At 40.5% G+C, this 27,700-nt stretch overlaps 1 protein-coding gene and 1 long non-coding RNA gene across 35 annotated transcripts in view; one reads left to right on the top strand and one right to left on the bottom strand.

The window, feature by feature from the left end:
- Positions 1–15,198: 15,198 nt before the first annotated feature.
- SENP6 (SUMO specific peptidase 6) overlaps positions 15,199–27,700 on the top strand; it is a 115,531-nt gene continuing 103,029 nt past the window's right edge. For all 33 annotated transcript variants that reach the window (XM_008994683.5, XM_078369582.1, XM_078369568.1 and 30 more), the window contains exon 1: positions 15,199–15,921. Coding sequence is in view for 12 of the 33 variants with exons in the window: in XM_002746742.6 (XP_002746788.3) it covers positions 15,870–15,921 (52 nt within the window). In the remaining 21 variants the exon portion in view is untranslated. The remainder of the gene's footprint in view (positions 15,922–27,700) is intronic.
- The window catches only part of LOC118152892 (uncharacterized), a 46,962-nt gene continuing 39,034 nt past the window's right edge, over positions 19,773–27,700 (bottom strand). The window contains exons 4-5 of one of the 2 annotated variants that reach the window (XR_004741875.3): positions 21,693–21,801; positions 19,773–19,901 (exon numbers count right to left, since the gene is read on the bottom strand). This is a non-coding gene — a long non-coding RNA (uncharacterized LOC118152892). Of the gene's footprint in view, positions 19,902–20,419; positions 20,547–21,692; positions 21,802–27,700 lie in introns of those variants that run through there. The other variant, XR_008480719.2, reaches the window with a different exon arrangement.

Genomic DNA, 27,700 nt, shown 5'->3' on the forward strand with positions numbered 1-27,700 from the left:
CACAGCCAACATTATACTGAATGGGGAAAAATTGAAAGCATTTCCTCTGAGAATTAGAACAAGACAAGGATGCTCACTTTCATCACTTTTATTCAACATTGTACTAGAAGTCCTACCCAGAGCAATCAGACAAGAGGAAACTAAAGGGCATCCAAACTGGTAAAGAGGAAGTCAAACTGTTGCTGTTCACCAATGATATGATCATATACCCAGAAAATCCTAAAGACTCATTCAAAAAGCTCCTCGATCTGATAAATGAATTCAGTAAAATTTCAGGATACAAAATAAATGTACACAAATCAGTAGCATTGTTATACACCAACAAAGACAAGGCTGAAAAACAAATCAAGAACTCAATCCCTTTTACAACAGCTACAAAAAAAAAAACAAAAAAACGATACTTAGGAACATACCTAACCAAGGAAGTGAAATATCTCTACAAGGAAAACTATAAAACACTGCTGAAAGAAATCATCAGCAACACAAACAAATGGAAACACATCCCATGGTCAAAGATGGGCAGAAACAATATTTTGAAAATGAACATACTACCAAAACCAACCTACAGATTCAATGAAGTTCCCATCAAAGTACCACAATCATTCTTCACAAAACTAGAAAAAAATCCTAAAATTCATATGAAACCAAAAAAGACCCCACATAGCCAAAGCAAGACTAAACAAAAAGAATAAATCTGGAGAGATCACATTACCCAACTTCAAATTATATTACAAAGCTATAGTTACCAAAATAGCATGGAACTGGTATATACTGTCTGCTTTTCTAGTAAATTGAAACCAGTGTTATAGTACATCCCTTTATTATAGGTTTAATGGTTGCCATGTAAGTTCAATACTCTTAGTAAACCAAGCTTTCCAGTGTTGTTTTTTTAGGTTTTCTGTTTGTTTTTTCCTTTTATTTTTATTTATTTATTTTTGAGACAGAATTTTTCTCTTGTTACCCAGGCTAAAGTGCAATGGCACGATCTCAGCTTACTGCAAACTCTGTCTCCTATGTTCAAACAATTCTCCTGCCTCAGCCTCCCAAGTAGCTTGGATTACAGACATGCACCACTACATTCAGCTAATTTTGTATTTTTAGTAGAGATGGGGCTTCTCCATGTTGGTCAGGCTGGTCTCGAACTCCCAACATCAGGTGATTCACCCACCTTGGCCTCCCACAGTGCTGCAATTACAGGCGTGAGCCACCACACCCTACTGAACCTACACGTTTCTTTATTAGAGTTCTGAAGATTTTTATTTCATTCATTGATCTTAAAGTTATCTGAAATCAGGGTTCAAGACTACTTGTTAGATTCTTTTCCACTCTTGCTTTTGGACTATAGTTGATTGCAAATGCTTTTAGAGAAGACTTTAAAGCAATAACTGGATGACATAAACTTAGAATAATCATGGTTAAAAATCTGATGAAAGTTCCTGGCCAGGTGCAGTGGCTCACACCTGTAATCCCAGCACTTTGGGAGGTTGAGTTGGGCAGATTGTTTGAGCCCAGGAGTTTGAGACCAGCCTGGGCAACATGGTGAAACCCCAATGTTTTAGAACATTTATATCAATAGCATACACATAAATGTAACTGAAGAAATACCTAGTATCACTTATCACTTGTGAATGCTTCCCTTAAAATTTACCAAATAAGCCTAATTATTTAATATGTCTACAAGATGAGAGACACAACTTTGAGGCTCTCCAGGGACCAACTGGAAAATTCCAATGTTAATTTTAAGTCAAAAAGACTTAGTTTCTGATTTTGATGATGTGGGTAGAGGGAGGACCTGCCAAAGATGTTAAAAAGTTTGAAGACAAAATTTTACAGGATACTGTAAAATAATAGCCATTTATTTAATCAGAGTGACAAAAGACTTCAAAAGCAATACAGAAAGTTACATAGATGTAAAAATTTTAATCCGTTTAAAGCTTAGTTTTTCTATGTAATCCAAAACCTAAGACAAGACAGGAAACTCTCTTCATAAATGATAAATACTTGTTTTTTTCAGGCCAGAAGAAAAACCTCTTGCAGTATGATTGCTTCTTCTTATGGGGAACCCATTTAGATAATTTGGAAATCAATCCTGATCAAAAGGGTGCTTGTAAATCAGACACAGCAAGAATGTGTCTGGGGCTAAAAATATACGTTACATTAAACATGAATGTAAACAAGAAAACTAATACCTTGAGTTAGGGAATACATGGCTCTCAGTAACAAACAGAAAGTTTCCTGATTATATGGAACAGTTTAGACACATCAGTAAAAGCCAAGAGTACAGAATTGTGTTATACTGGAGGAATACATTGCATTTCTAGGACTTTAAGGTAAACATTTCGGTGGTTGCTTTGGCAGCACATATACTAAAGTTGGAATGACACAGAGAAAATTTACACGGCCACAAGCTGTTAAAACATAATATATTTTTTTAAATTTCAGCATCAGATTGTAACAATAGAGTCAGAACAGAAAAAAAAAGTTACAGAAATTGATGAAAAGATTGAAGAAGAAATTTATCACCCCAGCCAAGAAAAAAGATGTACCTTTTCAAAGGAAGAAAGAACAAAGGGCAATAATATAAGACTGCAAATCACATGCAGTAAGGTACAGCAAAAGTTGAAGGTTTTTGTTTTTTTATTTTTTGAGTTAATGTTGAACTTCTAGGCTGGACATGTTGGCTCATACCTGAAATCCCAGCACTTTGAGGGGCCAAGGCAGATGGATCACTTGAGCCCAGGAGTTCAAAACCAGCATGGAGAACATAGGGAGACCTGGTCTTTACAAAATATAAAACAAAAAGTAGCTGGATATTGTGGCACGCACCTGTAGTCCTAGCTACTCGGGAGGCTATGGCCGGAGGACTGTTTGAGCATGCAAGGTCAAGGCTGCAGTGAGCTGAGATGGAGTCACTGTACTCCAGCCTGGGTGATAGAATGAGAACCTGTTTCCAAAAAAAAAATGCCAGGCATGGTGGCTCACACCTATAATCCCAGCAATTTGGGAGGCCAAGGTGGGAGGATCACATGAGGCCAGGCGTTTGAGACCAGCCTGGCCAACATGTCGAAACCCCGTCTCTACTAAAAATACAAAAAATTAGCCAGGAGTGGTGGCACGCGCCAACAGTAGTCCCAGCTACTCAGGAGGGTGAGGCAGGAGAAGAGGAGAATCACTTGAACCTATGAGACAGAGGTTGGAGTAAGCCAAGATTGTGCCATTGTACTCCAGCCTGGTGACAGAGTGAAACTCCCTTTCTAAAAAAAAAAAAAATTGAACTTCTAAAGTATAAATCTGAGAAGTTACAAAAAAGAAAAATTTTACCTTGAGAAATAAAATTATTAATCTCAATGAAAAAAAATAGCATTAGGCCAGGTGCAGTATACCTGGGAGGCCAAGGTGGGTGGCTCTACCAAAAAACTAAAAAATTAGCTGGGCATGGTGGCGGACACGTATGATTCCAGCTACTCTGGAGGCTGAGGCAGGAGGATGCAGTGATCCAAGATTGTGTCATTGCATTCCAGCACTCCAGCCTGGGCAACAGAGCAATACTCTGTCACACACACACACACACACACACACACACACACAGCAAAGACAGTATCTCCAACCTAAAACTTGAGATAGATCTTAAGAAGAAATGTGGCAGAATATTTTTAATATTAAAGTTCAATTTTTAGAAAGACTCATAAATAATTGCCTTCTTATTATAGCCAACTTGATCATAAACAAAATTTCTCTCATAAATTCTAGTTTCACAAACCTTATCACAACTATTCAGACCACTGATGACATGCTTGAATTTTGTCTCATACTTCTCTTTCTTAACCAGTCATTTTATCTTAGGACAAAAATTTACCACAGAAGATTCTTTGTTATACAAAATTACTCTCTTTTCTTTTTAACCTTCTTTACCAAAAATATATCCTCACGTCCATACATTTTTTCAGTACTAATGGATCTACTTCACTGGCTTAAATACCTGCAAAGCCTTCTGCCAAAAAGATGTTCCAAGACAGATTTGATAATTTCTCTATCCATGCAATATATCTTTCTATACTTGGCTGGGCATGGTGGCTAAGGCCTGTAATCCCAGCATTTTGGAAGGCTGAGGTGGGTGGCTCACTTGAGGTCTAGAATTGGAGACCAGCCTGGCCAACATGGCAAAACCCCATCTCTACTAAAAACACAAAAATTAAGCTAATGGCGTGCACCTGTAATCCCAGCTACTCAGGAGACTGAAGTGAGAGAATCGCTTGAGTCCAGGAGGCGGGAAGTTGCAGTGAGCTGAGATCATGCCACTGCCCTCCAGCCTGGGCAACTGAGACCCTATCTCAAAAAAAAAAAAAAAATTCTATACTTAATGTTTGTGTGATTGCTGAAAACACTGTGGCCCCTTTACACTGGGGTGGTGAACAATGGTTTGGGAAACTCTGAAGTCATCAAAGCATCTTCTTGAAAAATAGGACTTTAGAAAATAGCCAACATTTGTATTAGACTATATTCTTCAGAAATAAAAGAATTATAGAAAGAAAAGCAGTAAGAAATTTACAAATACGTACACACACAAATAGGGAGAAAGATGAATTATCTCACATGTATATATTTATAATAAAATTATATTTAGAAGAATAGATAAGGAAGCTAGTTATAAAATGTCTTTTTTTTTTTTTTTTTGAGATGGAGTTTCGCTCTTGTTACCCAGGCTGGAGTGCAATCGCGCGATCTTGGCTCACCGCAACCTACGCCTCCTGGGTTCAGGCAATTCTCCTGCCTCAGCCTCCTGAATAGCTGGGATTACAGGCACGCGCCACCATGCCCAGCTAATTTTTTGTATTTTTAGTACAGACTGGGTTTCACCATGTTGACCAGGATGGTCTCGATCTCTTGACCTCGTGATCCACCCGCCTCAGCCTCCCAAAGTGCTGGGATTACAGGCTTGAGCCACCGCGCCCGGCCATAAAATGAGTTTTAACTTCATAAGGCAAAGGCATTTAAAGTCCAAAGCTCAGAATGTTACTTAATCCTTACATTTTTGCGTGTGTTCTGAAGGCTTAAGTTTGTCAATCTGCAGAAGTAATGAAGCAGTTCAGTTTGCGAATTCAAGTTAATGAAAAATAAAAAATCCTAATTAGATTTAGTTTGGAGTCAGCTTTAGAGAATAGCACTTTTGGCTGCGCGTAGTGGCTCACGCCTATAATCCCAGCACTTAGGGAGGCTGAGGCGGGTGGATCACGAGGTTAAGAGAATGAGACCATCCTGGCCAACGTGGTGAAACCCGTCTCTACCAAAAATACAAACATTAGCTGGGTGTGTTGGTGTGCGCTTGGGAGGCTGAGGCAGGAGAACTGCTTGAGCCCAGGAGGTGGAGGTTGCAGTGAGTTGAGATAGCACCATTGCACTCCAGCTTGGGCAACAGAGTATAATGGCGCTCAAAAAAAAAAAAAAGAATACCACTTTCAGGCCAGGCGCGTGGCTCAGACCTATAATCCTAGCATTTTGGGAAGCCTAGATGGATGGATCATCTGAGGTCAGGAGTTCCAGACCAGCCTGTCCAATATGGTGAAACCCCATCACTACTAAAAACACAACAATTAGCTACGCATGGTGGTGCATGCCTGTAGTCCCAGCTACTCGGGAGGCTGAGGCAAAAGAATTTCTTGAACCCAGGAGGTGGAGGTTGCAGTAAGCCAAGATCATGCCACTGAACTACAGCCTGGGCCACAGCGTGAGACTCAGTAAAAAACAAACAAACAAACAAACAGAATAGTATTTTCAGAAAACTGTTACATGCCATTACTACATTCCTTCTGCTGTTATTAAATGAAGATAAAAAGTGAAAAACAAACAGCAAGAAAGAAGGCGGCCATCAACAGACTCAAACAGGGAAAATACAACAATGATCTAGGAAAGTACTACTTTTATGCATTATTTCATGTTTAAAAGTTTGCTTCTAGGTCCACGGATTATATTCCACCTATCATTATCACATTATAATGATAATAAGAGAACATGAACTTTGGAGTCTAGATAGACTTGAGCTCAAATCCTAGGTCTACAATTTTCTAGCTTAGTCACTTTAGCAATGTCATTTAACCTTTGAGTCTGTTTTCACTTATAAAATAAGAATGACAGTAGATGATCAGTAAATGTTGGTTAGGAGATCTGGATAGTATACCTATCAAATCATATTGAGAGCACTACCTTTACATAAATAAAATAGTATACTATCCTGAAAGTGTGGTTCTCAGATCAGTAGCATCAGTGTCACCTTTGAGCTTATTAGAAATGCAAATTGATCGGGGCCGGGCGCCCTGGCTCACACCTATAATCCCAGCACTTTGGGAGGCCGAGGTGGGTGGATCACGAGGTCAAGAGATTGAGACCATCCTGGTCAACATGGTGAAACCCTGTCTCTACTAAAAATACAAAAAATTAGCTGGGCATGGTGGAGTGTGCCTGTAATCCCAGCTACTCGGGAGGCTGAGGCAGGAGAATTGCCTGAACCCGGGAGGCGGAGTTTGCGGTGAGCCGAGATCGCGCCATTGCACTCCAGCCTGGGTAACAAAAGCAAAACTCCATCTCAAAAAAAAAAAAAAAATACAAATTGATGAATCCTATCCAGACCTATGTAATCAGATGGTCTGGAATAGGGCCCAGGAAACTGCTTTATATGCTCTTTAGCTGAGTCTTATGCATGTTAAAGTTTGAGAACTACTGCCTCAGAGATCAGCTAGAAATGATTTCTCTGGGATCAATTCCATTAATGAACATGAAAGGATCTACTAGTCATCTGCAGGACCAATTTATCTGCTAGGCACAAGTGGCACAGTGCTGAGGGCCCATGACACTTTTAAGGTCTTATGAAAATGTTTTAATTTTTTTAATCAAAAGAAAAAATGAACATAATGATAATAATAAAATATAACAACAAATCCAGTCTGGATTATATTTTATATTTATACCAAAGTAGTAAAATTAACTAATTTTTAAATTTCAAATGTAGTTTTATATATAGTATTTAAACTCTGGCTAAAAACCTTTGATATACTTCCTATGGAGGAAGGGCCCCATGAAGTCATAGTGCTTAGGGCCCAGGAAAGTCATAATGCAGCCCCAGTCAACTGAAAACTTCCCTGTTCATTTATAAATGCTGACACTGAAGGTGCCTGGTAGAAACTGACTATAAGAAATGTGTGTTATTTTGAGGATCTATTCACTTACAATTTTTTAAAGATTAGTTTTGAGCTTCATTTAATCAAAAATTTAAAATTGTAAGCATTAAAATGACTGATAAATCACCTACAAAAACTCTAGGAAACCATTACCAAAGAGAAGAACTGGAAATTAAAAAGAAGCATGAAATATGGTAGGATCAAAAAACAATAATGAGAATCAGCAAGTAAAATGGGATAATGTAGAAATTATGTTAGGACAGAAACTTATATCCTTATAACAGAAATTAATATACTACTTTCATATGATGTTCATCATTTCATCTGGCACAAATACACTTAGCCTGTGAAAAATGATCAACCAGTCACTAATTGCAGAACTTGCTACTGTCTCCTGAAACTTGTATTTAGTTATGGATTAACTATATACTGAATATCTCAGTATAATGTTTAGAAGAACTTGATTTGATACTTATGTTTTCAAAAAAATATACATACTAAAACAGTTATTATTTTGTTAATCACTATTAAGCTCTACCAGCATAGAATATGGTTCAGTTTATCCAAGTAGTTTTATACACTGCATTTTAAATTTGGCTAAAACAGAGGAAACATCAGCTATGATACAAGAGAATTTGCAGCCTTAGGGATAACATACACAGAGAGGAAACTTTGTTCTGTGTCTATAACCAACTCAAATCTTTTTGTCAATTCCCAGCCCCCTCAGAGCAACTCAAGTTATTTCAGCATTATAATCTTCAAATCCAAACCCTAGGTTCACACCTGGATTGCTGATCCCTTTTAGAGTATCTTTCCTTGATTTCTATCACAATGTTATTTGGGCCATAGACATTTTCTGAACCTGAGAAGACTGTATTACATAGTTTTTAAGGAGTCCAGGTTCTAGAATTCTGATTCTAAATTTTCCTTGGGAAAAATTATTTTTGATATGTTGCATTTATTTACTAATTAAGCAGATATGTATTAATATCTATTGGTGCAAGATTCTTTTCAGACAGAAAGTGCATTGCAGATGGAGGGGAAAACATGTCCAAAGGCTCTGATGTAAGAAAGAAAAACTGGAAAAAAAAAAAAAAAGACAAGAAAAGAAAAGACATGAAGGAATCTTAAGTGCATATTACTAAATAAAGAAGCTAATCTGAAAAAAAAAAAAAGAAAGAAAAACTGAAAAAATTGAAAATGGCTGTAGCTTCATGAAGAAGGTGAGAATGCTGCAAGAGGAGACTAGTGACGTAGGTAGGGAGGGTCTGGGATTTAAGACTTAATCCTAAAAGCAATGGAAAATCTTTTGAGTGGTTGTAAACAGGAAAGTGCTGTTATCTGATTTACATAGAAAAGGAAGGAAGGAAGAGAGGGAGGGAGGGGCCAGGTGTGATGGCTCATGCCTGCAGCAACTTGAAAGGTTTAGGTGGATGGATCACTTGAGTTTATGAGTTCAAGATCAGCCTGGGCAACATGGTAAAACCCTGTCTCTGCGAAACACATAAAAAAATGGAAGGAATGAAGGAATGAAGGAAGGAAGGAGGGGACCAGGCACGGCAGCTCACACCTGTAATCCCAGCACTTGGAAGGTTGAGGTGGGTGGATCACTTGAGTTTATGAGTTCAAGACCAGCCTGGGCAACATGGTAAAACCCTGTCTCTACAAAACACACACAAAAAATTAGCTAGGCATGGTGGTGCACACCTGCAGTCCCAGCCTTGGGAGGCTGAGGTAGGAGGGTTACTTGACCCTGGAAGACAGAGGTTACAGACAGCTGAGACTGCACCACTGCACTCAAGCTTGAGCCAGACAGCCAGACCTTGACTCAAAAATAATAATAATTAATTTTTTAAAAGATTATTGTGGCTTTTGTGTGACAAATGGATTAGAGGAATAGAGAGAATAAGGAATAACCTGTTTGACGCTATTACTGTAGTACAGCTGAAAGATTATGGTGGTTTAGATTGCAGGGGAGACACCAGAACTGGAAAAAATATGAATAGATTCAAGAGATAATTAGGAAGAAGATTTGATTAAAAACAGAAAGGAAAGAGGAGAGAGACATAGCGAAAGAGAAACAAGTGATTCCTAGCTTTCCAGTTTCTGAAATCGGAAATGTGGGAATGACACGAGTGAATGATAATGCTATTCACGAGGCTAAGAAAACCAGGAAAGGGGCCGGGCGCGGTGGCTCAAGCCTGTAATCTCAGCACTTTGGGAGGCTGAGGCGGGTGGATCACGAGGTCAAGAGATCGAGACCGTCCTGGTCAACATGGTGAAACCCTGTCTCTACTAAATATACAAAAAATAGCTGGGCATGGTGGCGCGTGCCTGTAATCCCAGCTACTCAGGAGGCTGAGGCAGGAGAATTGCCTGAACCCAGGAGGTGGAGGTTGCGGTGAGCCGAGATCCCGCCATTGCACTCCAGCCTGGGTAATAAGAGCGAAACTCCAACTCAAAAAAAAAAAAAAAAAAGAAAAGAAAAGAAAAGAAAAGAAAACCAGGAAAGAAACAGTTTTAAGGAGTGTCTTATGCTCTTGGGTATCCCCACAGGATTCTACAGATTGTCTCAGTTCTGTTTTCCTCTGAATTTTGTTTGCATAGAATGCTTAAATACGTTAGCCCTTTGGTAATCATCATTGGTTATTCTTTCTCTCAGGACATAGACTACACAAAACACTGAGAGGATTCTTCATATGGGGCCTCATAAATTTATGTGTTTGAACCAGTTTAATTAGATTACAGCTATGCTGGTGAATTCCCTGCAAAGCTCCCAAATGTATGGAATGGTGGAACATCTTTAAGGTTATAAAGAATAGGACCAATTGTTTTTGCTACAAATGAGATAAATTGTAGTGCAGGGAGGAGAGTGGGGATCTTGAGAAGGCACTAGGGTAAGGAATATGTTAGGGGACTCAGCTAAAGAAGAACAAACTCCATCTCTATTGTAACAGTAGAATATAAAAAATAAAATGGGTAGTGGAGATGCAAATAGTTTAGGTAAACTAAAGAAATACTCATGACATGTATTTCTCTCTGAAGCATGAAGCAAGGAATTCTGCTGAGTGATGAGTAAACAGCTGAAGTTTGAAATCGTTGTGGTGGACAGTTGGAAATAGGTCAATTTGACAAACTTGTAGGAAGATGGCAGCTATGATGTCTTAGTGGGACCAATCTATTGGATGACTTTTCTTCAGCCCTCATTACCCCTCTATGTTCTAACAGGGAAGATGGGGCATTTGAACTTACTCAGGGTGAGTATTTTAAGAGAGGAAAACCAGGAAATAGCAAAGAAGCAAGAGAGTTGGGCATATAATCAAGAAAGAGTAAATGAAACGATGTAGCACAGAGTCTACATTAGGTAGGGAGAATGGTCATAGTGGTAGTAGTTTAGATGGGATGTTTGAATTATAGATATAACTCGAGATAATGCAGGTTCAGTTCCATACCATTGCAATACAGAGATTACTACAATATAGCAACTCATACATTTTTTGGTTTCCCAGATCATAGAAAAGTTATATTTACAGCATATTATGGTTGATTAAATGTGTAATGGCCAAGCGCAGTGGCTCACACCTGTAATCCCAGCACACTGGGAGGCTGAGATGGGCGGATCACCTGAGGTCAGGAGTTTGAGACCAGCCTGGCCAACATGGAGAAACCTCATCTCTATTAAAATTACAGAAATCAGCCAGCATGGTGGCACATGCCTCTAGTCCCAGCTATTCAGGAGGCTGAGGCAGGAGAATCGCTTGAACTCAGGAGATGGAGATTGCAGTGAGTCAAGATTACGCCACTGCACTCCAGCCTGGGTGACAGAGCAAGACTCTGTCTCAAAGAAAAAAAAATAGACAATTGATTTTTAAAAATATTTTTTTGCTAAAATATGTTAATAATCATTTGAGCCTTTTGTTGGCAGAGGGTCTTCCTTGATGTCAATGGCTGATTAATGATCAGGGTAGTGGTTGCTAAAGGTTGGAGTGGCTGTTGTAATTTCTTAAAATAAAACAACAATGAAGATTGTTGCATAGATTGACTCTTCCTTTCATGAACTATTTCTCTGTAGCAGATGACATTGTTTGATAATATTTTACCCACAGTACAACTTCAAAATTGGAGTCAGTTCTCTCAAGCTCTGCACTTCTTTGTTTACTAAATTGATGTAATAGTCTAAATCTTTCATTGACATTCAACAATGTTCACAGCATCCCTACCGGAATAGACTCCATCTTAAGAAACCATTTTCTTTGCTCACCTAGAAGAAGCAACTCCTCATGCATTTGAGTTCGATCATGAGATTGCTGCAATTTAGTCATACCTTAAGGCTCCACTTCTATTTGTAGTTCTCTTGCTATTTCCACAACATCTCCAGTTACTTTCTCCACTGAAGTATTAAACCCTTCAAAATTATCCATGAAGGTTAGAATCAACTTCTTCCAAACTCCTGTTAATGTTGATGTTTCAGCTTCCTCCCATGAGTCACAATATTCTTAATAGCGTCTAGAATGGTGAAACCTTTCCAGAAGGTTTTGAATTTACTTTGCTCAGATCCATTAGAGGAATCACTATTGACAGCAGCTACAGTCTTAGAAATGTATTTATTAAATAATAAGACTTAAAAGAAATGTATTTCTAAAATAATAAGACTTAAAGGCATGAAAACATTAATCTCCTTGTGCATCTCCATGAGAGCTCTCAGATGACCAGGCGCATTGTCAATGAGCAGTAATATTTTGAAAGAAATCGTTTTCTCTGAGCAGTAGGTCTCAACAGTGTGTTTAAAATATTCAATAAGCCATGCTATAAACAGATAAGCTATCATCCAGGCTTTGTTATTCCATTGTTAGAGTACAGGTAGAGCAGATTTAGCACAATTCTTAAGTGCACTAAGATTTTCAGAATGGCAAATGAGCACTGGCTTCAACTGAGAGTCACCAGCTGCATTAGCCCCTAACAAGAGAGTGAGGGGCCACTGTCCTTTCAAACATGGAAGCCAGGCATTGACTTCTCTCTAGTCATCAAAGTCCTAGACAGCATCTTCTTCCAATAGAAGGCTGTTTTGTCTATATTGAAAATCTGTTGTTGAAAGTAGCGGCGTGAAATTAATAACACTTAAAAATACAACAATGAGGCCAGACGTGGTGGCTCATGCCTGTAATTCCAGCACTTTGGGAGGCCAAGGTGGGCAGATCACCTGAGGTCAGGAGTTTGAGACCAGCCTGGCCCATATGGCATAACCCCATCTCTACTAAAAATACGAAAATCAGGCCAGGAGCAGTGGCTCATGCCTATAATCCCAGCACTTTGGGAGGCCGAGGGAGGAGTGTGGATCACCTGAGGTCAGGAGTTCGAGACCAGCCTGACCTACAGGGTGAAACCCCATCTCTACTAAAAATACAAAAATTAGCCAGGCCTGGTGGCAGGTGCCTGTAGTCCCAGCTACTTGGGAGGCTGAGACAGGAGAACTGCTTGAACCCAGGAGGCACTCTAGCCTGGGCAATGGAGCGAGACTCCATCTCAAAAACAAACAAACAAAAAAAAACAAAAATCAACACATGCTGTAATCCCAGCTACCAAGGCAAATGATTCACTTGAACCTGGGAGACAGAGGTTGCAGTGAGCTGAGATCACACCACTGCATCTAGCCTCACAGAGTGAGTCTGCCTCAAAACAACAACAACTGGCCAGGTGGTTGGCTTGCACCCGTAACCCCTGCATTTTGAGAAGCCAGGAGGCAGAATCCCTTGAGCCCAGGAGTTCAAGGTCAGTCTGAGCAATATGGTAAGACCCCATTCCTACAAAAAAATACCAAAAAAACCAAAAAAATTAGCCAGGATTGGTGGTGATTGCCCGTAGTCCCAGCGACTTGAGAGGCTGAGATGGGATGATTGCTTGAGTCTAGGAGGTAGAGGCTGCAGTGAGCCGTGTTTGCACCCCTGCACTGCAGCCTGGGCAACAGAGTGACACCCTATCTTTCTAGAATGAATAAATAAATAACAATGAGCCATGTGTGGTCGTGGCTCTTGGCTGTAATCCCAACAGTGTGGAAAGTCAGGAAAAGAGGACTCCTTGAGGCCGGGGTTTGGGACCAGCCTGGGCAACATATCAAGATCCTCATCTCTATTTTAATAATTAAATAGACTTCATTTGAAAGATCTAACTCAGCTTGCTTAAAAGACATCTTCTATACACGCTATCTTGTTTCCCATTCCATATACTGCTCTAGCACAGGGTAATTACCACTAGTTTAGCAATTTAATACACATTTATTCTCATAGTTCTGTATAGTCCAAAGTCCAATATCTTTCTGATTGGGCTAAAGTCAAGGTGTCAGTTTTCCTTTTTGGAGACTCCTGAGAATTGATTTCCTTGCCGTTCCAGCTTCCAGAGGCCACACACATTCCTTGACTCCTGGAACCTTCCACCATTTTCTTTTCTTTTCTTTTTTTTTTTTTTTTGAGACAGAGTCTTGCTCTGTTGCACAGGCCAGAGTGCAGTGGCGCCAGCTCGTCTCAATGCAAACTCCACCTCCTGGATTCAAGAGATTCTCCTGCCTCAGCCTCCCAAGTAGCTGGGACTACAGGCAGCTGCCATCATGCAAGGTTAATTTTTTATTTTTAGTGCAAGGTTTTTAGATGGGGTTTCACCACATTGGCCAGGCTGGTCTAGAACTCCTGACCTTGTGAACTGCCCACCTAGGCCTCCCAAAGTGCTAAGATTACAGGCATGAGCCATGTGCCTGGCCTGAAAGATTTTTTATTTTTATGTATTTTGAGACGGGGTTTCACTATGTTGGTCAGGCAGGTCTTGAACTCCCGCCCTCAGGTGATCCGCCCGCCTTGGCCTCCAAAGTGTTTGGATTACAGGCATGAGCCACTATGCCAGGCCACATTTTTCAAAACTACATTTTGAAGTCTGCACAAATGGCCACTTACCCACATCTACCTATTACCTACACATCTCAGTATTATACCGTCATTGGCACAGACGATGTCATAGAACAGCATAACAGGATCACACAATAACCTTAGGCAGCAAAAATAAATTATAACAAATTTATATTCATTACACTACTCTTGCTAATCAGGAAAGATTATTGGTTCACATTAGGAAAAGATTTTAAAAGACGTTTTAAAAAAACAAGGTTTTCTGCTTAGGCCTTCGTTAATAGGACAACTGAATTAGAACAGTCCATTCCCCAAAGACTGCACTTCATCTTATCGATTTTTTGCATCATTTTAATTGCTGTTGAGTTTTCACTGATATTTAGCATAGATTTTTGTTCGTTTTTGTTTTTAAAAGAAAGATACTGAAAGACAAAAAAAAAATGCTATGAGAGGACTACAAACCTAAAGGAGTTGAGTTTCAGTGGTGAAACAATCATTTTCTGTGCTTATTTCCTTGAATGAGAACGTTATTTTTATAACATGAAAAAAAAATTTTTTTTAAAAGAAGTTAAAAAAAAAAAAGACCTGACTTGGAAGTTATGGTTTTTGAAGTCTTAGACACATAAATGACAAGGGATTATTATTTTTTTTTTTCACACTGCCATTTAAAGCTGACTGGTAGGATATTCCCTGATAAATTATTTTGGAAACGTCTTTAAAAATAAATGTAGACTACAAATCATTTACTACACATGTGATTCCAGTACCTCACTATCTTTTCTCTTCAGTTGGCTGTGCTTTAAATTCTAAGGCCTTCTCGAGCAATGACATTTTCACATTTCTTAAGCATCTGCGGTACCCGAGGAGCAAACCCATCACCGCCCGCAGAAGCGCACACTCCAGGTTTGCCATGGGGCCCTGGGCGGTGGGGATTCTGGACCTGACTTGCCTAGGCCGAGCCAGTGCTGTGAAAGGCCGACCCTGCCTAGAGCCCCAGCAGCGGGCGCCCACAAGTCAGGGCTCGGTACGGCGCCGCAGCCAGCTCTGCCCGCAAGCCGAGCCCGGGATGCTGAGGGGGAGCCGCGCTGGGGGCGGCAGCGTCGGGGCGGGGGCGGGAGCCGGGCGGCAGCTCCAGCGCCCGTGGGGGAGGAGCGGCAGCGGCGGCAGCTAAAGCTGCTGTGGCGACCGACGCGAGGCAGTGGCAGAGGAGACCCACCCCTGTCCACATGGACAGCCGTAAAGGCCTCCGCTGATGCATTCACGCCTGGGCGGGGTGGGCGGACGGCCGTAGCGGCGGCGGCTGCAGAAGGAGCGAGGGGCCTGGAGGCGCCTGACGGTCGCAGCGACCTCGCCGCTCCGGCGCGGCGAGTGCGGCCATTTTACGGCCTGGGACGAAGGGAGACGTGTTTGTGTGCTCGCCTTCATCCTAATTTCTTGGGAACCCACTGCTAGGGGAGGTTTCTTAGGCAGTCTGGGTGGGCGGTGGATGGGGAGTCGCGGGCCGAGAGGAACCGGGCCCGGGAAGCGCCGCCGTCGACGTCGCCGCTCGCGTTCCCCCGGAGGGGCCTGAGGAGAAGCTCGGGCCGCGGGCCTCGCCGCCCGCCAGCCCGCGGACAGGCCGGGGCGCGCCTGGCCTGCTTTTGTGTAGGCCCGTCTGAACGTGGGAGCGCCGCCCGCCTGACGGCTGAGCCCGAGGCCCGCAACCCTGCGGCGGCTACCCTCCTCCGGCGCGGCCCCTCATCCCGGCGAGCACGGCGGCGGTGTGGGCCATGGATTAAGAAGGAGGCGGCGTGGGAGGAGGAAGATGGCGGCCGGCAAGAGCGGCGTCAGCGCCGGGGAGATTACTTTTCTGGAAGGTACGTCTATTTCTGCCCTTGCGGGGAGGAGTGAGGGTATATAGGAAAACGTAGCCCCCAGAACCCCGGATATTCCGTTATCTGCGCTGGGTGGGTTCGGGGGGTGGGGGGCGGTGAAGTACGAGGGATGAGCGATGACGGAGAGGGATGTGCCGCGAGCGCGCCAGGTTCGAGTCGGCCCAGGCGAGTGGCTCCTCTGCGAGCCGGTTCGGCTCAGGGGGCGGGGGTGGATTGAGCTGCGAGCCACAGTTGGTGGGCGTCCTTTAAGAGTGAGCGCTTAAGTCTTTGACGTTTGAAAAAATTTTGGGGTGGTGGCCTAAGGATGACGGTAGCCTGTGTTCACATCTTGTTTGGTGTTCATGAAGTTTCAAATTGCTAAGGCTGGGTGCAACTGGGGACCAGTCTAAATAGGGAGGGGACAGACAGTTTCATTGAGGTGTGTTTCATATCCTCTGGTTTCTTTCTCAGTTTCAGGCTTCCTTTTGCAACCGACCTCCAGATTAGGCCTGGCCTTGTCTGATAATCTTTCAGAATGTGTTTTTATAAAAATAATCTATAAAAATAATTTATCTGGGAAAAGAGTAAGGTTTACAGTGTCAATTTGGGGGCTGTAACAAAAGCTTATTGACAGAATTTTAGTGTTTATTCACTCGTGAGGAAAGTTAAACGTTTGCTTTGAGTAGACTAAGCCAGTCTCAAGAAAAACAAAAATATGTTTTTGTTGGGGATGGTGGTAATGGGGCGCAATATTGATTTTTCGGCCTATATTTAAGGACCCCCAAAATAGAGCTAAATGTTATTGTAACGTGGACCAAGAAGTGTTTATATTACTTCATTTGACAACGGGTTCAGTGTTTACATTGGTGACTGACTTTATGTTTAGCAAAATGAGTCTCTGCTGCTCAGAGATTGATTCTTTTTGTTAAAAAGAATTAACTGCTCTTTGGATAATTTTGCAAAGATGGTTTTCATTGCAATATGTCCTAAGCCTTAAAATATCACCTTTTTTAGTATGTTTCAGAAACATTACTGAATTAACAAAGAACAATTTAACTTAAAATTAAGAAAACCCCTAGGGTAACAGGTACTATAGGAGGGTGTTGAGGAATGGGAATGCCTTGGTACTGCTTTTGTTACAGCCTCTTTAACAGTGCCTGGAATACAATAGGTACTCAATATTAGTCTAGTGAAAGAGTAATGGATAATAGAGGTAATTTTTCTTAATTTCTTCTTACTTGAGTATAGCGAAGTGAAAAAAAATCTTTACCGTACCAGCCAGCCTTTATCTAAAAGTGATGAGAGCTTTACAGGAGATTTCCTAGTAAGAAAAGCTTCTGAGTTTTTCTGGGTTCATTTCGTATTAATAGGTACCTGTCAAGAGGCTGAGAGGGTGCAGCTGTGTTACAGGTAGTGCTATGTGTTTTGTTTTTGTTTTGAAATTGGAAACAAAAGATGGCTTCCTCGTGCTTACTATATTCAGTATGCAGATGATTATACTTTTGTGCTCTCCTAGATTTCCAGCTTCTGTAGGCTTCTGATGGAGTTAAAATTCTAATTGGATGAACATAGGGAGGATAAAAAAGCACAAGTAAAGCCAGAGATGTAGAGTTAATGTGAGTTTCAAACTACTGCTTTTAATTTATCCTAATCCAAGGATCTTTGAATGTACAGGTGCGAGTTTCACCATGTCGTCAGCTTTTTCATACAGCAAGCAAATGGTAACTTGTTTAGAGCATAACCATTAAATGGTCTGGGTGCGCTGGCGCACGCCTGTAATCCCAGCACTTTGGGAGGCTGAGGCAGGCAGGCGGATCACTTGAGGAGTTTGAGACCAGGCTGGCCAACATGGCGAAACCCCTCTCTACTAAAAATACAAAAATAAGCCAAGTATAGTTGACGTGCTCTTCTAGTCCCAGCTACTGCCTAGGCTGAAGCAGGAGACTCGCTTGAACCCGGGAGGTACGGGGAGGCAGAGGTTGCAGTGATGGCGCCACTGCACTACAGCCTGGGCGACAGAATGAGATTCTCTCCCCAAAAAAGCATAAGGCAAAGGAACAACAACTTCAGTTCCTCATAACTTCATAACCAATTTTCATATACTATATTGAATATTTGCAAATAAACTAATGTTTAGTACAACTTATGCTTTCTGCTTAATTTTCCATGATTCTTTTGGTTTCTTACACTTTTAACAATAATAATAAAATATTCTGGCCAGGCGTATTGACTCATGCCTGAAATCCCAACACTTTGGGAGATTGAGATGGACGGATAACTTGAGGTCAGGGTTTGAGACCAGCCTGGCCAACGTGGTGAAACCCAGTCTCTACTAAAAATACGGTAATTAGCCAGGTGTGTCGGCTCGCGCCTGTAGTCCCAGCTACTCGGGAGGCTGAGAATCGCTTGAACCCGGGAGGGGGAGGCAGAGATTGCAGTGAGCCGAGATCACGCGATTACACTCCAGCCTGGACGGTGAGCGAAACTACGTAGGTAATAATAATAATAATAAAATATTGCACCATTATTTGCCGTACATTTTGTATTATCAGATTTGTAACTGTTCAAAATATTTCCCCATAACAGGCTCCTAGGATTTAGTATTAAAACACCTACATAGGCGCGTGTAATCCCAGCTACTCAGGAGGCTGAGGCAGGAGAATTGTCTGAACCGGGAGGCAGAGGTTGCGGTGAGCCGAGATCGTGCCATTGCACTCCAGCCTGGGTAACGAGTGGAACTCCATCTCAAAAAACAAAAACACCTACATATTATACTTTCTTTACTTTCCAATTGACTCCTTGAAAAACTAAACTAGGTTTTCATTCGCTCATCACATTTATAGCATTCTACTCTACTAGGCAGTGTACCACGGTACAGTGCATAAGATAGTCAAGGACTCTGCCTTTATTTAATGTAAAATGGCAGAGGGGTTACGGGTAAAGATTCAGAGGTAATATATGGTTCCATTTGATCAACAGAAAGGCTAAAATGAAAAAAATGGCTGAAATTTTTTTTCACACATAGCACTACCTGTAACACAGCTGCACCCTCTCAGCCTCTTGACAGGTACCTATTAATACGAAATGAACCAGAAAAACTCAGAAAGCAAGGAAGAGAGTGATATGAGAGGCAAGAGATCTTCCAGTCAGGATCATGAATAATTTTTATGTCATTCTCAGCAGTGGGAAGCCATTGAAGAGTTTGGGGCAAGAGGGTGTAATTATATGGTTTATCTTTTTTTTAAAAAATCACTTTGGCTACTCTCTGTGGAATGAATTGAAAAGGGACAAAATTAAAAGCAAGACAATAAATTAGGATAATATTGTAGTAGTCAAGGTAGAAGTGATAGGGGCTTCAAATGGATGATGTTAGTGGAGACTGGGGAAGAGAAGTTGATAGGTGAGGATACGTTTGGATGTAGAGCTTACAGGACTTGATGAATTGTAGACTGAGTATTAGAATAAGAGAAATCAAAAGGTTTTGTTTAGCTTGAGGTGTTGGTGGTACTGCCATTTACTGAGATAGAGTAGACTGACAAGAATGAGAAGGAACTTAATGACACTGGTCATACTAAATTTGAGATGCCTGTTTGACATTTTTGCTCTGAAGTATGTTTTACGTCTTTATAACTACTGGGATTCTAATTCCATATCTTTTTGTAGCTTCTCTAGGGAAAAGGAGACCTACTGGCTGCCTTATTTTATTTGTACAAAGCACATTAAAATTGTATGGATTTCATTAGGCCACAACTTGTGTTCAGTTTTTTTACTCTCCTCTTCCCTCTGACTTGTTTCTTTCACTTCTATGCATTATTGGTTGCTCTGTCCACTTATGATAGTCAGTTTTGGCAGGTTGCTCCTCGTATTCATGTATTCAGTCAACAGATACTTATCGAGCACCTACTATGTTGTAGCCATGGCACTGCACTGAAGCGCGCAATGGTGAGGGAGAAGAAACCAGTTTTTTTCATAGACTGTCCAGTCTAGTGAGGAAAGTAAAATAAATAAATAAATAAATAAAATAATCATACTCTTAAATGTAAAATTACAATTGGCAAGTACAACAGTGGTGAATTGTTGATAAAAGTTGAACATCCCAAATACAGAAATCTGAAATGCTCTAAAATTTGAAACTTTTTGAGTGCCAACATGACCCACCTAAGAAGTGCTCATTGCCTCACTTCAAATTGTTGGATTTGGGATGCTCAGTGGGATAATTTAATTTTCAGATATTCCAAAATAAAAAAGAAATCTGAAACCTAAAACATTTCTTCTAGTTTTAAGCATTTTGGATAAAGGACACTTAACCTGAAATCATGAGATATGAATCAGGGTGGTTTGAAGGGTGTATTAGAAAACAGAAGGTGGAGAGGCAGTGCTTTCCAAGCAGAGAGAATAAAATAGGGAAGCACGGCATGTTTGGGGAACTTAAGGGAGGACAATATACTGTCAGCAAGGAGAGCACTGCAAGATAATACTGCCGGTGACATCAAATTTATTTCAGAAAAGGTCAGCAGCCAGGCATGGTGGCTCACGCCTGTAATCCCAGCACTTTGGGAGGCCTAGGTGAGAGAATTGCTTGAGCCCAGGAGTTTGAGACCAGCTTGGGCAGTGTAGTGAGACCTTGTCTGTACAAAAAAAATAAAAAATGATATGGGAAGATTGCTTGAGCCCAGAAGGGCAAGGCTGCAGTGAGCCCTGATCCTGCCACTGCATTCCCACCTGGGAGACAGAATGAGACCCTGTTGCCTACCCCACTACCCCCTAAAAAAAGATCATTAACTGCTACATGGAGAGAGCTTCAGAGGGGCAAAAGATTATCCAGTTAGGAGACGAGTGGACTATAGGACAAAGGTGATTAATGGTAGCTAGCTTGTTCTTATAAACTTACTTTTAATGTTCTACCTTCTCTTTTCTCTCTGGCGGCTCTAACAAGTTACTTACTCTCTCATACATTTCTTCATTTTTGTACTACACTTGTTCATACCTAGTTTTCACCAAGTGAATTCCTTCACCCATGTTTTCTCCCATTTTTCCTGAAATAACTTTTTTCTGTCTTTCTAATATACATATATTAGTACTTTAGTTTGTTTTTCTTTTCATAGTCTGTCTTCCTTTATGGACCATTATCTATTAGGTTGAAAAGAGTGATGCTAAACTGTTGCTTGCAGTGTTCTCTACAGATATCTGCAAACATGCTTCTATCTCCAGATGAAAAGTGTTTTCCCTTTCCCCTTAGCCAGTCTTTTATGTTATATGTAAACTCAATGCAGAACCAAATCATTTGCCAGTTTTACTGGCGATAAATACCTCACACTGTGTGTTGAACTAAAGCACAGTTTCTCCCAAATGATTGGCATTCCATGAAAAATGAACAGGGATTTTAGTTTCTGCCTGCTTAGGGGAATCCACCTGTTTTTCTTTTGATTCCATTACTTTTGGAAACTACATCATGATGTTAATTCTTTATTTACCCCTTACTTAAGTATCTTTAATTTCTGATTTTATCCCAGTTAAAGTGATAAATAAATTCTGTTTATCGTATGATTTCATGTACTAACTGGAAATAGTAAAGTAGAACTTCACTTGGAATGAAAGTGATTTTCAAGCAAAGTGCAGTGAGTGGGTCATGCCTGTTATGCTGAGATAACAGTTTGGGAGGCCAGGGCAGTAGGATCACTTGAGCCTAGGAGTTCAAAACCAGTCTTGGCAACATAGCGAGGCCCCATCTCTACAGAAAAATACAAAAATTAGCCAGATGTCACAGCATGTACCTGTAGTCCCAGCAACTCAGGAGGCCGAGGTAGGAGGATTGCTTGTTGTTGTAGCCCAGGAGGTTGAGGCTACAGTTCATGACATTGCACTTCAGCCTGGGTGACAGAGCTGGAAAGAAAGAAAGAGAGAGGGGGAGGGAAGGAGGGAGGGAAGAAGAAAAAAGATAGGAAAAGAGGAAGGAAAGAAAGGAAGGGAAAAAGAAAGTGATTTTTTTCACTAGAAATGCTTTGAGAATATGAACTCAAAAGTCAGAATGCTGAGGTTCTACATCTGGCTCTACTACTTGTTAGCTGTAGGATCTTAGATAGATAACTTAACCTCTCTGTTTTCTCAGCTGTAAAACAAAGATAGTAATTGTAGCTAAGAAATAATAATTGTAGTTACCTTATAAGATTGCCATGAGGATTGAGGAAATATATATTACTTAAAGCAATTCCAGGCATATAATAAGCATTCCATGTTAGTCGATATTTCTTTTCTTAGCAGATAGAGAAAAGAAAAAGAACTTCCTTTCCTTGCTTGTCTTCTCTTTTATTTGAATTTTAGTTTGCATTGTTTTTCCTTCACTACTTTTTTTCTAGACATTAGCTGATTTTGACCAGTGTTGTAATGAGAGAGGAAAGAGAATGAAATAACATACTTCGTATGTCTAGATTTTAATAAGTTGATTATTCCTGTTGCTATTTAAAAAGTATGTTGAATATTTGAGGAACTTGAGGTATGGAAGGGTTGTTGAGTTAGTGGGGAAGTCAAACTGTAGCCTGGGACCCGATTTAATAGCTTTCTTCAGCATTTCCTTCCTCTTTCCTTCTCCCCTCTTCCTCATCAATTTGCTTCCCTATTCTTACTCTTATCTCTTTTTTCCTGTACCTCTCCCCAAAGGAAGGGGTCACTGAACAAGAGAAGGAAAAATAGTAAGTTATTACGGAGAAGTGTCATGCATTGATGAAACAGCACTTTTAAGAAGGCAAAAACAGAAAGCCACAAATCTCTTGAGGCCCAACTTCAGAAATTTACAGTGTTACCTCTTCTGTGTTGTATTGGCCAAAAGAACACAGAGCCAGCCCTGACTAAGGGGAGAGGAAGTAGATTCCACCCTTCAATAGGGAAGAATAGAAAAGAATTTGCAGCTATCTTTAATCTATACAGCCATATTTTCTCTCCCATACCTACCTGGTATTTTTTTTTTCATTCTTTCAATTGATAGTATTTCTCAACAATCATATAGTATTTTAAATGACAATTCTTACAAATTTTCGAAGTTTTGGACAATTTGAGAAGCTAAAGAAAGACAAATGAAATGGGCAACTTAATTGGTAATTTCGTTCAAAGATATAAATAGCAACAGAAACAGTCATTAATTAAACAGTTTAATTTTTTGTTTCTCTTTTTGTTTTTTGAGATGGAATCTGAGCTCTGTCACCCAGACTTGGAGTGCAGTAGCACCATCTTGGCTCATGGGCTCACTGTAACCTCCGCCTTCCGGGTTTAAGCAATTTACCTTCCTAATAGCTGGAATTACAGGTGCACATCACCACACCTGACCTATTTTTTTTGTATTTTTAGTAGAGATGGGGTTTCCCCATGTTGGCTAGGCTGTTCTTGAACTCCTGACCTCAAGTGATCCACTCACTTCAGCCTCCCAAAGTTCTGGGTTTACAGGTGTGAGTGACTGCGCCTGGCCTTAATTAGCTTTTAGTTGATCGGGAATGGATTCAGGAATTTCTAAAATCTGGCAAGCATAAGTATGGAAAAAGGAAGAATGTTAGAAACTTTTCTTTTGTTTTTTCTTTCATTTAATGATGTCTGGGTCATACTCTCATTTTCATTACTTAAACTCTTAGAAAATATGGTCATACTATTCACAGTATTAAAAATGAAACAGTATCTTGATACAAAGTACCAATTAATCCATTAGGTCACAAACTGTTAATGCTCACAGTTACAACAAACTTTAAGTTGTATATTTAAGTCATATTACTTAGAATGATGCAACAATGGATCTCCATTTTTGTGAACTGCAAATGTTGGTTGCTGTCATCAGATGAAAAAAACAATGGGCCGGGTGCGGTGGCTCATGCCTATAATTCCAGCACCTTGAGAGGTCGAGGCAGGTGGATCACAAGGTCAAGAGATTGAGACCATCCTGGTCAACAAGGTGAAACCCTGTCTCTATTAAAAATACAAAAAAATTAGCTGGGCATGGTGGTTCCTGCCTGTAGTCCCAGGTAATCGGGAAGCTGAGGCAGGAGAATCGCTTGAACCCAGGAGGCGGAGGTTGTGGTGAGCTGAGATCGTGTCATTGCACTCCAGTCTGGGTGACAACAGTGAAACTCCATCTCAAAAAAAAAACAAAAAAACAATGACTACAGTTATGGAAAGTGATAAACAATCTGTGCCATATCCATTTGACACTAAAAACAGTGTTGGTTTTGGCCCCTAAATTTTTGTCTAGCTTAGAGTTTTGTACTTCCCAGAATCTTATGCGTTCATTGGCAAAAATTAGGACCCCATATGCTCTGAAGATTCAGAGTATATGTGGCTTTCAAGGCTAAAATTGGAATAGTCCCAGGCACACTGGGATGTCTGGACACTCTGCCTTGTCCTAGTTTAACAACAGCTACCTTGAAGCCATCTGAAACTATCCCAGAGTAGTATGACAACAGCTATAGACTAATTGTTTTGTTTGGGGGTGGGGTAAAGGAGGACTTGCTATTTCAAATACATTTTGTACTTTTTGAAGATAGGTTTTTTCCCTTCCCAAATTGACTGCATTACTGTCTCTGAAACAGAACAGGAGAAAAAAAGAACAGTGCTGGCATCCAACAGATGATAAATTCACTTTTTATTTTTGATAAAGAGCGGACAATAAGGAAGCAGAAATTCTCTTAGGCTTGGAGAATTTAAACTGTTTAATAATCTTATCTAGCATATGCAAAAATCTTCAAACTTCCTACCCTCACAGCCTCCTACTTATGAAAATGGCACTAAATCCTGGAGACAAGATGAAGGTATTACTTCTTAACTACCATGACCTCTGATGACTCTGCTTCTGTGGAAACCAATAACTTTTCTTTCTCCATAACCCTGGTGGTCACTATTTGAATGAAGTGGGATTTCAAACATTTTGGCATTCAATATGCTTTCTTCAGTCCAGGTTGGTTTTCATTTTTAACCACAGGAGATAATCAAAGAATGATTTAGTAAGTCATAATAGCAATTAAGTCTGAGGCTCTTCATCAGTTTCTCCTTCACAAGTTTGGGTATCAGCTCCTCAGTCTCCTTTGCCTTCACTTGTTGTTTGAGTCTGTGTTAACTTAATTTTTTTATGAACCTATTCATCTTCTCCTTGAATTATATGTTTGCACTTTTAAAGTGTTTCTCAAATTTCATTGGTTTGTCTCACAGAATACTGGCACCTTGGTGGAACTACTTGTCTCATACAGTCATTTCTTGGTTTAATTTCTGGTTTTAGAAGCTTGTATGCTTCAGCTCGAGGTAACATTTTTTAAGAGATTGTGTACTCTGTGTAAAGGTAGCACCAACTGCACCACTTTGGAATAGATATTGATTTACTTTTCTGTTCGTTAGAAAGTCAAGCAGTTTCCAGCAACACCAAACTGCTGCCTGACTAATGAACTGAACTGACTATGAAAGGTACTTAGAAGTAGATAACCTAGTGAAACTGGGGTCCTAAGGGAAAGAATATTGTGGTTTTGGTAGCTCACAGAGGGGTCTAATTTAATATCACATCTAAAATATAATATTTAAAGACTTTATTTTGAAGTAGTATTAATCTATTTGTTTGTCTTCTATACCAAAAGATACAGATTTTGAGGATCAGGGATTTGAGGAAGGCTTTGCTAGGTGATTTTTCTTCTTCATATAGCATCTCCAGGGATGATTTAGTGGTGGCTTGTGCAGTTTGGTCGAGAAGAGAAGTTCCATGTCTGTGGTCTAAAGATTTCTTCAGATGGCCTCTGCAGCAGGGTACTCAGACTTGTAACATGGTGACTCAAGGCTTTGGAAAATCTTGATAGTTCCCTACACAGCCACCTAAAATTGCTTTCCTAATGTTCACATTTAATTCTCTTTATATTTTCTGTTGCTGCATTTATATTTCTGAGTTACATTTTTTCTTATAAGTTTTTCTCATATTCTTCATTGTTGAAAAATCTTATAGATGACAGTTTAAAAATTATTAGGAAGTATTTCACATTTATGTGAAATATGAAGAAGAATATCACACACATATATATTCTTTTTCCTAGCCTAAAGAAGACATTACCAATATAGTTGAAGCTAGGATGAAACCAACCCCAACTCTTTCTGTATTCTCCTTTCCTGGTATAATCACTACCCTTAATTTGATAGTTGTCATTCTCATGCATTCCTTTATACTTTACTCCTTATGTATGTATCTCTGACCGTGTGTGTGTGTGTAAATATATGTATCATTTTGCATGTTTTAAAATTTATAGATTATATTATAGTATATTCTTTTGTAACTTACTATTTATTTATTTATTTATTGAGATGGCGTTTCGCTGTTGTTACCCACACTGGAATGCAATGGCATGATCTCGGCTCACCGCAACCTCTGCCTCCTGTGTTCAAGCAATTCTCCTGCCTCAGCCTCCCGAGTAGCTGGGACTGCAGGTGTGCACCACCATGCCCAGCTAATTTTTGTATTTTTAGTAGAGACGGGGTTTCACCTTGTTGACCAAGATGGTCTCGATCTCTTGACCTTGTGATCCACCCACCTCCCAAAGTGCTGGGATTATAGGCGTGAGCCACTGCACCCGGCCTACTTCCTTTTTATTATTACAGCGTGGTTTGAGAGATTCAACATGTTGATAAAAAATAGCTCTAGGCTGTGAGCGTCAGATCACGCCTGTAATCCCAGCATTTTGGGAGGTTGAGGCAGGTGGATTGCTTGAGGTCAGGAGTTTGAGACCAGCCTGGCTAACATGGCGAAACCCCGTCTGCACTAAATATACATAAATTAGCCATGCGTGCTACTTGGGAGGCTGAGGCAGTAGAATCACTTGAACCACTGAGACAGAAGTTACAGTGAGCCAAGATTGCACCACTGCAGTCCACCCTGGGCAACAGAATGAGACTCTGTCTCAAAACAGCAGCAATAACAAAAAACCTCTAGTACTTTCATTTTCATTATAATTTAGTGTTCCATAGTATAAATATAATTGCTTATGTATACATCCCCTATTTGTGGAAATTTAGGTTATATGCACTTTTTTACTATTGCATACATTGCTGCTACGAACATTTTACTGTCTCATATTGCTATTAAAACATTTTTTTAAAAGTTTGTTTCCTGGTACATGTGAGTGTTTCTCTAGGGCAGAAGTCACCAGCCTTTTTCTGTAAAGGTCCAGATAGTAAATATCTTACATATGCAGTTCATACAGTCTCTGTCAGTTACTCAACACTGCCGTTTCAATGAGAAGGCTGAGGTAATATAAGTAAGTATTGCTATGTTGCAATAAAACTTTTAAGAGCAGTGACGTTTGAATTTCATGTAATTTTCATGTGTCATGAAACATTCTTTTGACTTTTTCCCTCCAGTCATTAAAAATATGAAAGCCATTTTAGGCTTATGAGCCTCTTAAAAACAGGCAGCAGGCCAAATGTGTCTGGGCCATAGTTTTCTTTTCTTTTTCTCTTTTCAGACAGTCTTGCTGTGTCACTCAGGCCAGAGTACAGTGGCATGATCTTGGCTCACTGCAACCTACACCTCCTTGGTCAAGTGATTTTTGTGCCTCAGCCTCCCAAGTAGCTAGGATTACAGATGTGCACCACCACGCCCAGCTGATTTTTGTGTTTTTAGTAGTGACATGGTCTCAACACGTTGGCCAGGCTGTTGTTGAACTTCTGGCCTCAAGTGATCTGCCTGCCTTGGCCTCCCAAAGTGCTAGAATTACAGATGTGACCTGCTGCACCCAGCCTGAGCCATAGTTTTCTGACATCTGACCTAGGGTGTCAC

This window comes from Callithrix jacchus, chromosome 4, assembly GCF_049354715.1.
Source record: "Callithrix jacchus isolate 240 chromosome 4, calJac240_pri, whole genome shotgun sequence".
NCBI classification, from domain to species: Eukaryota; Metazoa; Chordata; class Mammalia; order Primates; family Cebidae; genus Callithrix; species Callithrix jacchus.